Source organism: Lolium rigidum, chromosome 1, assembly GCF_022539505.1.
Source record: "Lolium rigidum isolate FL_2022 chromosome 1, APGP_CSIRO_Lrig_0.1, whole genome shotgun sequence".
In the NCBI taxonomy this organism is placed as follows: domain Eukaryota; kingdom Viridiplantae; phylum Streptophyta; class Magnoliopsida; order Poales; family Poaceae; genus Lolium; species Lolium rigidum.
In genome coordinates this window covers 21,120,121-21,130,909 of record NC_061508.1, presented here as the reverse complement: position 1 = coordinate 21,130,909, position 10,789 = coordinate 21,120,121, and the positions used below count along the sequence as shown (strand labels likewise).

The window sequence follows — 10,789 nt, the reverse complement described above, 5'->3', positions numbered from 1 at the left end:
GAGCCATAGACCATAAAGAGCAGCTTTTAGCATAACCGGTGATCATATGATCACCGAAGCTTGCTAGAGCATGCTACCGCATGCTAGAACTCATTCCAAGTAATTAGCACATGAACAGATAATTAAGTGACCGAACAACTACATCACGTATAAGTGCTTCACGAGCAACCAAATAGATAATTAAATGAATATATCCGTAAGCACACCCAAGGCAGCATGAACCTCTAGATCAAGGAAATTGAGCACAAGGGACAGCATCTCAGTGCCCTGAAACTTGCAAATTTGCAAGGTTTACACTTGGTAATCAAGCCAGGGCAGTCAAATTGAATACACTTGAGAGCCTAACAAGAGCAGTAACAAGAACAGAAGCACATGGAGAGATTCAAGTAAGAAATGCATAGCAGTAGCAGCGCAATAGCACAGCCACACAAAGACAAGAAGATGAGCACAAGCTAGCAATGGCTATAGCCGCGGCAAAGACACGCAACACAAGCAAGCCGAGCGCAACAGAGCAGCGAAGAACAAAGACGGCAGGCCCTCCATCGGGAGGCAAGCATTGGCTAGAGCTACTGAAAGAGGGAGAGGAGGAGTAGAACAGGCAAAGGAGAGAGAGAGCAGGAGGTGGCGCACATACCCGGGGCTAGCAAACGAGCAGATGCGGCCATGGCGGCCAAGGCGGCGCGTGCCGAGTGCTCGGTAGCACCTGGCCAGGCCAGGCCATGCGCCGACAAGCGCCATAGCGCCCCACACCACCGTGGCGAGGCCACGACGGCGCCACCGCGCCTGGAGCTCAGGGAGCAGCGGGATCACCACGATTCCGTAACCCTAGCCGCGGTGAGGGAGGACGAAGACGAGCTGGAGCAGCGCCCGCTCCAGATCGAAGCGGATGAAGATGACCGCCGTCGAGAGGCGCGTCGATTGCGCCCCATGGCGTAGGCCATGGCGGCCAGAGTCCGCCGGAATCGACCGGCTGACGCGCGCGGCGACGAAAGTCGCCAGTGAGAGCGGAGGGGATTAGGGTTAGGACGAGCGGCGCATGGTGAGGGTGTGAGCGACCGACCGCTCGGGTCGGTTGGACCCGAGCTGGTCTAGCCAAACCACCGGGCTCCACCGACAGTGGGCCTGTGGGCAAACAGTCATTTCCAAATTCCATTAAAAACCAGGAATTTGAAAATTCAATAGAAATATGATAAAAGCTCTAAAAAAATAATTAAAAATATGGAAATAGATCAGCATAAAATTCTCTATCCAAATAAAATATCAAAGATAATTTTTGAAGACAATTAAGAATGAGTCTTATTTTGAGGATTTAAACAATCATTTAAATCACACATATATTTTTCAATAATAATAAGTCCATTAATGCCTTTGGACTTCAAAAACACCTTGACAACATTTCAAGGTTGCATTTTACCCTAAATCAAGTATCCCCAAATCATTCTTAGTATTAACCTCTTACATGAAATATTAACGACATCGGAAGGGGGGAACAAACCCTAAAAATGGAATCATGCATAATTGCTTCTTTAACCATTGCCCTTATCGGACAATGATGCTATTTTTTCAGAACAAGAGGACAAGGGTCAGTCCATACCTTCCAACTGCAGAACTTTGCAGTGTTCAGGCAAGTTCATCACTTGCTCATGTCATTTGAGTATTTCTATCAAATTACTTGCAAAGTATTATGGTTATCACTATTGCACAAAAATCAAAACCACTACTTTCATAACTATGAATATGACTAAGTGGTGGGCAATGGAACCATGGATTGTGTTGATATGGTGGAGGTTCCATTGCACGGGTTTATATCCATCTAGGATTAAACAACAAATGTCGCCAGTGATTCTTGTGCCGTAATACCCGTGTTAACCATAAGATCCGGAGTGGGACGGAGTAGTCAAAAGTGTTTCCACCTCTCGTTCATCAACGGATGCGCTTTACCGTAGACACTTGTATCTCGTCGGCGGCAAGCGGTAGGCCGGGGAAGCCTTAAGTCCCCACGGCACAGTCCGTAGACACTTGTCGTTCGAAGAACAAGCGGTAGGCTGGGGAAGCCTTAAGTCCCCACGGTATTGCGGTCTATGAGGGATTGTAAGGTGTCCGGAACGGTCTATCCATGATGATAGGGGAAGGCATATGAATGCCCGGAACGGTCTCATCATGGATATAGGGGAGGACAATCTTACAAAAGGGTGGGTGTTCGAGGTAGCGGAGGAACATGATTGGCTAGACCTTATACCGGGCCTCACACCGAAGGAAGTGTGGACGGGAAAGCTGCCCGGTTGGCACCAAGGTTAAGATCTCTTATGGGTAAAGCAACACACCTCTCGCAGAGTGTAAAGAATCGTGACTCGTCACTCCCTGTTCCGGGATTGAGGAACTGCGAACGCGGCCGGAAAGGAGCTCCATGAAGTTCTAGTAAACCGGTGAAGGCTGACGGACATAGCTCTTTGAAATAAAAGCAATCTCTTGAAGAAATGTTTACCAAAACTTGCATTGGTATTAGACTTTCTGGTCTAATATCGTAGCTAGTGCATTAAACACCTCTTATCTATAATGAACTTGTTGAGTACGCTCGTACTCATACCACTCTTAAATCCCATGCTTAGATTGTCCGAACCGACCTGGAGGAGGACTACGACAACAATGAAGGAGCCGAGGTTATCGGCTATGATGCACCCGACCTATCGAGGAGGAGTTGAAGGCGTAGACTACATCATCGTCTACGGATCCGGGAGGCTTCCGGAGAAGAACAAGCCTAGAGATATCCGAGGAATAGTAGTAGCCGAGCAGCACAAACTCTTACCATGTGGCCGCTCGATTAAATAAATGTTTGTTTAATGAGACAATGGTATTGTAAGTTAAGTTGGGTTCACCTCGAACCCAGGAGATATCCTCTTAGGACCCAAGAGGAGCTCCGAGACGACTTGTGTATATGTATTGTAATAATATGTGAATGAGTTATGGACCTTGCTATGTTCTGTTGTACTACTCTGAGGGATGTGATATTTGCGGAATGGTACTTCGCGAATGTTATATCAACGACTGGCATACTACAACATGCAGTGGTATGCAGGGTCACCACATTATGTGTGTAGATGAAGGTGGTTCTTTTCGTTTTTTAAGGGAACAAGCGAATATACTTATCAACCATCCCATGAACTCTTCATCAACACATAAGTCCATGTGTTACCGACCCATTTTTTATTTTCTGTTTCTATATGAAATTTCGGTCCTTTTTCTTTTTTTAAGGCAACAAGGGAACCTACTTATCAACCCTCCTATTCACTCTTCATCAACAGGTGACGCAATGTTTTACCAACCCATATATTCTTTTGTTACCTCCTTTTTTTTCTTTTTCTGTGTAGACAAAGGTGGTTCTTTTTTATTTTTTAAGGGAACAAGGGAACCTACTTATCAACCCTCCCATGCACTCTTCATCAACGGGTAACTCAATGTTTTACCAACCCATCTACTCTTTTCTTACCTCCTTCTTTTTATTTCTTTTTTGGTGTAGACAAAGGTGGTCCTTTTTGTTTTTTAAGTGAACAAGGGAAACAATAATTATCAACTCACATATTCACTATTCATCAACACATAAGTCCATGTGTTACCGACTCATTTTTTATTTCCTTTTTCTATATGAAATTTTGGTCCTTTTTATTTTTTTAAGGGAACAAGCGAGCCTACTTACCAACCCTCCCATGCACTCTTCATCAACTCTGTTTGTTACCTCCTTCTTTTATTTCTCTTTTTGTGTAGACAAAGGTGGTCCTTTTTCTTTTTTTAAGGGAACAAGGGAACCTACTTATCAACCCTCCCATTCACTCTTCATCAACATGTGACTCAATGTTTTAGCAACCCATCTATTCTTTTGTTAGCTCCTTCCTTTATTTTTCTTTTTTTGTTTGAAGAGGAAGGTGGTCCTTTTTGTTTTTTAAGGGAACAAGGGAACATACTTATCAACCCTCCCATTCACTCTTCATCAACATGTGACTCAATGTTTTACCAACCCATCTATTCTTTTGTTACCTCCTTCCTTTATTTCTCTTTTGTGTGTACAGAAAGGTGGTCCTTTTTGTTTTTTAAGGGAACAAGGGTACCTACTTATCAATCCTCCCATTCACTCTTCATCAACATGTGACTCAATGTTTTACCAACCCATCTATTGTTTTGTTAGCTCCTTCCTTCCTTTATTTTTTGTTTTGAAGAGGAAGGTGGTCCTTTTTGTTTTTTAAGGGAACACGGGAACATACTTATCAACCCTCCCATTCACTCTTCATCAACATGTGACTCAATGTTTTACCAACCCATCTATTCTTTTGTTACCTCCTTCCTTTATTTCTCTTTTTGTGTGTAGAGGAAGGTGGTCCTTTTTGTTTTCTTAAGGGAACAAGGGAACCTACTTATCAACCCTCCCATTCACTCTTCATCAACATGTGACTCAATTTTTTACCAACCCATCTATTGTTTTGTTAGCTCCTTCCTTTTATTTTTTTTTTGTGTGTGGATGAAGGTGGTTCTTTTTGTTTTTTAAGTGAACAAGGGAACCTACTTATCAACCCTCCCATGCACTCTTCATCAACCGGTGACTCAATGTTTTACCAACCCATCTACTCTTTTCTTACCTCCTTCTTTTTATTTCTTTTTTGGTGTAGACAAAGGTGGTCCTTTTTGTTTTTTAAGGGAACAAGGGAAACAATAATTATCAACTCACATATTCACTATTCATCAACACATAAGTCCATGTGTTACCGACCCATTTTTATTTTCTGTTTCTATATGAATTTTTGGTCCTTTTTTTTTAAGGCAACAAGGGAACCTACTTATCAACCCTCCCATTCACTCTTCATCAACAGGTGATGCAATGTTTTAGCAACCCATATATTCTTTTGTTACCTCCTTTTTTTTCTTTTTCTGTGTAGACAAAGGTGGTTCTTTTTATTTTTTAAGGGAACAAGGGAACCTATTTGTCAACCCTCTCATGCACTCTTCATCAACAGGTGACTCAATGTTTTTACCAACCCATCTACTCTTTTTCTTACCTCCTTCTTTTTATTTCTTTTTTCGTGTAGACAAAGGTGGTCCTTTTTGTTTTTTAAGGGAACAATGGAAACAATAATTATCAACCCACATATTCACTATTCATCAACACATAAGTCCATGTGTTACCGGCCCATTTTTTATTTCCTTTTTCTATATGAAATTTTGGTCCTTTTTATTTTTTAAGGGAACAAGCGAGCCTACTTACCAACCCTCCAATACACTCTTCATCAATAGATGACTCAATGTTTTAGCAACTCATCAATTCTTTTTGTTACCTCCTTGTTTTATTTCTCTTTTTGTGTAGACAAAGGTGGTCCTTTTTCTTTTTTTTGAGGGAACAAGGGAACCTACTTATCAACCCTCCCATTCACTCTTCATCAACATGTCACGCAATGTTTTACCAACCCATCTATTCTTTTTGTTAGCTCCTTCCTTTATTTTCTTTTTTTGTGTGAAGAGGAAGGTGGTCCTTTTTGTTTTTTAAGGGAACAAGGGAACATACTTATCAACCCTCCCATTCACTCTTCATCAACATGTGACTTAATGTTTTACCAACCCATCTATTCTTTTGTTACCTCCTTCTTTTTTTATGTGTAGAGGAAGGTGGTCCTTTTTATTTTTAAGGGAACAAGGGAACCTACTTATCAACCCTCCCATTCACTCTTCATCAACATGTGACTCAATGTTTTACCAACCCATTTATTCTTTTGTTACCTCCTTCCTTTATTTCTCTTTTTTGTGTGTAGAGAAAGGTGGTTCTTTTCGTTTTTGAAGGGAATAAGGGAACCTACTTATCAACCCTGCCATGCACTCTTCATCAACAGGCGACTCAATGTTTTACCAACCCATCTACTCTTTTCTTACCTCCTTCTTTTTATTTCTTTTTCGTGTAGACAAAGGTGGTCCTTTTTGTTTTTTAAGGGAACAAGGGAAACAATAATTATCAACCCACATATTCACTATTCATCAACACATAAGTCCATGTGTTACCGGCCCATTTTTTATTTTCCTTTTTCTATATGAAATTTTGGTCCTTTTTATTTTTTAAGGGAACAAGCGAGCCTACTTACCAACCCTCCAATACACTCTTCATCAATAGATGACTCAATGTTTTAGCAACTCATCAATTCTTTTTGTTACCTCCTTGTTTTATTTCTCTTTTTGTGTAGACAAAGGTGGTCCTTTTTCTTTTTTTTCAGGGAACAAGGGAACCTACTTAGCAACCCTCCCATTCATTCTTCATCAACATGTGACTCAATGTTTTACCAACCCATCTATTCTTTTTGTTAGCTCCTTCCTTTATTTTATTTTTTTGTGTGAAGAGGAAGGTGGTCCTTTTTGTTTTTTAAGGGAACAAGGGAACATACTTATCAACCCTCCCATTCACTCTTCATCAACATGTGACTTAATGTTTTACCAACCCATCTATTCTTTTGTTACCTCCTTCTTTTTTTATGTGTAGAGGAAGGTGGTCCTTTTTATTTTTAAGGGAACAAGGGAACCTACTTATCAACCCTCCCATTCACTCTTCATCAACACGTGACTCAATGTTTTACCAACCCATCTATTCTTTTGTTACCTCCTTCTTTTTATTTTCTATTTTTGTGTGTAGAGGAAGGTGGTCCTTTTTGTTTTTTAAGGGAACAAGGGAAACAATAATTATCAACCCACACATGCACTCTTCATCAACACCTAAGTCCATATGTTACCAACACTCCCATTCAGTCTTCATCAACATGTATATGGAAGTTTAACCAACACCTACGTTCTTATGTTACCAAGAAGGGAATTGCGGAAGAAGGGAATTGTCATGTTGCAAGTCATAGTTCATTTCATTTGCAAGTGGATTATGCTGCTCCCCTCCCTTTTTTTTAACCCTAAAATTTCACTAGCCCAAAAAGAGAACAAGGGAATAGTTAATATATTACTACGTGAACATGTAAAGGGAATTGCCCACGTGCAGCAAGCAAAATAACGTACGACAACCCAACTTGTGTCACGAGCGGAAAGGGAATTGCGGAAGAAGGCAAATCAATAAAGGCACGTAACCTTTGTGGTCCACAATTACCACGAAAGGGAAACGCGGTTTTATTCCCAAATTGGGTTGTCCGAAACCGATCGCTCGATTTAATCCTGGAGCGCGAGCGCCAGCTAGGGCCGCCCCTTTTTATTATGACTAATCTTACTCTCACCGTCTCGGTTTAACATACTTTTCATTATAATAGTGTTGCCACCTTTTTGCCCTCTCATTCACTGCCACCTTTATGCCCTGATTTGTGCCGCTCCGCCCACCTCGCGCCACCGAGAAGCACACCTGCCATCCGCATGTCCATCTCCCGTGCCGGCGGCGCCACTCTCCCAGCCGACGTGGCGTCCTCGACGCTGAGCTGTGCGCCGATCCGACGTGGCAGGATGTGTGGCGCCGCTCTCATCGGCGCCACACATGCACTTATAATTGTCCAAAACATACTGTAAGACAAATCGTCTGGGACTTAGCCATTTTGGCGAGGCTGTTTGTGTGGCGCCGATGCCACGGGCGCCACACTTCACAGTGTGGCGCCGATGTCATCGGCGCCACACAAACAGCCTCGCCAAAATGGCTAAATCCCAGGCGTCCGGAGCCCCTGGATGTTTTCGACATATAAACAACATATGTGGCGCCGATGCCACGGGCGCCACACGGTGCAATGTGGTGCCGGCGTGAGGGGCGCCACACGTTGACTTGTGCTAAAAACATGAAAATTCTTGCCTTATGTAAACAGTTTTCAACACAACAATAGCAATTTCATACACATAGAACATACACATAGCACACATCATAGCTCACATCGTAGCACATAGATTTAAACAACACGTACCAATAGAGACATGGTTCAAAATGACATAGGGTTCACAATACGATACTTATGAAGATAGAGTTCACAACAACACGTAGCAAATCCTAGTATCGTCCTCGATGTGTCGTCCTCACGGGCTGCTTCCGGACGGCCATCCTTTTCGTCCGCTGCCGTGGCTCTTGTTGCTGCTGCTCCTCCTCCTCTGAAGATAACGGCTCATCGTTCCTCATCCTCGTCAAAGATGATATCCACGGCGACGCCTCATCCTCCTCAATGACAACCTTCTTTCCTCGGTTGACATAATCGTCCGGAGTGTATCTGTTTGGAGCCTTGCCCCTTGGCTTCAACTGGTAAGCGGACTGTGTGGCTTGCTTCTTGCCGCGACTAATGCTTTGACTCAAAATGGCGTCGTCGTCAGGAATCTTCACAAACATGAACACATGAGATTACAAAAGTTGAAATTAGTAAGCACATGTTTGACAGCAACAAAATAGTCCATACCTCCGCCTCTTCAGAAGAGGATGTAAGAATTTCGCGTCGCGGCAACCTAGCAAGTTGGCTAACCGCCGCATCTTTCGTGCAGTGTTCTGCGTCATGGAAGTCATGGTTACAAAGCCATTCGAACATAATAGCGTACATTCAAAGTTGGTGATCATACCTTAATGAAATGCCGCAACGGTCCGATAGGCTTTTCATCTCTATAGCTCTGATCCCAAACAACCTCGCACTCCTCAGCTGTTTTTTGGATCTCCGACCACTGTGACAAACATATTATACACAATTTAAGCGAGCACATGCCAATATAGATGATGTACTAGTTAATGAGAGAATCCATTACCACGAAGTTCAGCTCGGAAGCAATAGAAGTCGATCTCCCTTTGTGAGCATAGATGTCGTGCTGGCTTTGCGCAACCTCATCGAACTCGATGGGGTCGTCCAAGATGTCGTCATCATACGCGGGTTTCACTAACTCAATACGCGTGCTTTGATGAAACCATTGGAGATAGTTGTTGAAAGCGGCCAAGTCGTGAGGCACAATCTCCACATGGCCAGCATTACGTATCGCTTCCAAACAGTGTTGGAACGCTGTGACGTGGCCGCTATGATGGACATGCCAATTTGTGATCTTCCTCTGCCGCTGCCTATCAAGCCTGCAAGAATCAAGAAGTTAGATTCTACCTCTTCAATCAAGAATCTTCCATCGCATGATTCCAGAAGTTTACCTATGAAGCGCGTGGTCTGTGTCTTGCCACTGAGGTGGGCACTCCTGATACAGCCCAAACTGTCTCATCACTCTGTGCGGCTGGTGGTATTCAATAAGCCACATGCATATGAGTGGGCAGCGCATACGCCAGAACCGCGCCTCCTCAAGACACTTGGGGTTGAGGTCAGACATCCCCGCGCCAATATGGTAGTAGGTACCATATGGCTCCCAATCCACCTGCAGCATACAAATATTTCAGAATTTACAACATGCCAGTAGAATTTATGAACTCGGATTGCAAAAGAGTGATCGGTTACCTGCTCAGCGGTAAGAGTGTCCAACTCCTCAGTGTAGTGCATGTACATGTTCTTTGGATCGCTCGTCATCTCGGAGACATTGTCCCAGAGGTATGCCCAAGTGGGCTCCCGATCAAGGTTGTTCCGGTGATGAGGCCATGGCCTCTCGTTGAGTATCCTGGGCCGCCCAACTGATAGGCGGTCCCAGCTCCATACGGAAAGTAGGAGCAAGCATCCACCAATACCGCCGCTCCCAGTCCTGCGACAAGCTTCGTCCAACTGCGTAAATAAGACATTTGGTTAGTACTTTGTCTAGCACACTACTATAGAAGAATAGTACATACAACAAATCATCACCTGCCGGTAGAGGTAGGCAAGTGTCGATGTTTCCCAACTCCACCGGTGCTCCAACACCGTAAGCGCCTTGAGCCAACACCAATGGGCCAGCTTCCCACCACTGTCAGGAAAGAGAGTCCTCGAAATCATGTACCACAAGTACACGCGGGTGTACGTCCTGATAGTGTCCTTGTTGGCCCCTTCCGGGCATTGTCCAAAGTTAAGCCTAATCCAAGCGAAAGGTACGCCAACGGGAGCTCTCTCCTTTGGATCTTCTGGCGGCGGAGGAGCCATGCCAATAAGGTTCTCCATCTGCTGGTGCCACCCATCAGAAGCTGTGTTCATACACAGTGGGTCGCCCTGAATAGGAAGTCCAAGTATCATGGAAACATCCTGAAGAGTAGGGGTCATCTCGCCGGCCCTCAAGTGGAAGGTGTGCGTCTCCGGCCTCCACCGGTCGACAAGGGCGGTGAGTGCCGCGGCTTTCATGTTCGGCCTCCCACGGCTTACAAGCGATATGAACGGGAGAAGACCGGTAGGCTGGATGAACTCCGTGTACCTCTCGCCATACGCCATATCCACTGTGCCATGGTAACGAATCTTCAAAGGGTGAAGATCCGTTCTCCTCTCCGTCATATGAAAAGCCCGGTGATCCCTGTCATACTCTTGATCTAGGAGCCACACCATCCTACATGTTTACACAAATACACCATATTATGAGCCATTCCTAACAAATATGAGCAACACATACATGAGAATATATCCAAATAAGCCATCACACATACATCACATACATACATATACATACATATCTAGGGATAAAAAAAACCATATTATGAGCCATTCTTAACAAATATGAGTTATTCCATCACAAATATGAGTTATTCCATCACAAATAATAGGCATATGTAACACATTTGAATGCATTTGCATAAGAATATGGATACATACATATCTAGGGTTCCTACACATACACATTCATGAAATTTGATGTCTAGGGTTTCCACAAATCTAGGGTTTCAACACATAGATACATGAGGATATGGATTTCAACACATACATAGCCATTT

General features: G+C 43.7%; 1 protein-coding gene across 1 annotated transcript; it reads right to left on the bottom strand.

Moving 5' to 3' along the window:
- Nucleotides 1–6,738: 6,738 nt before the first annotated feature.
- Nucleotides 6,739–10,064, bottom strand: LOC124705141 (protein MAINTENANCE OF MERISTEMS-like). Its single transcript, XM_047237041.1, has 5 exons — nt 9,741–10,064; nt 9,405–9,662; nt 9,107–9,150; nt 8,792–8,893; nt 6,739–6,772 (listed from the first exon to the last, which is right to left on the bottom strand). The coding sequence occupies exons 1-5, from the start codon at nt 10,062–10,064 to the stop codon at nt 6,739–6,741; spliced, it is 762 nt and encodes a 253-aa protein (XP_047092997.1).
- Between the last annotated feature and the right edge of the window lie 725 nt (nt 10,065–10,789).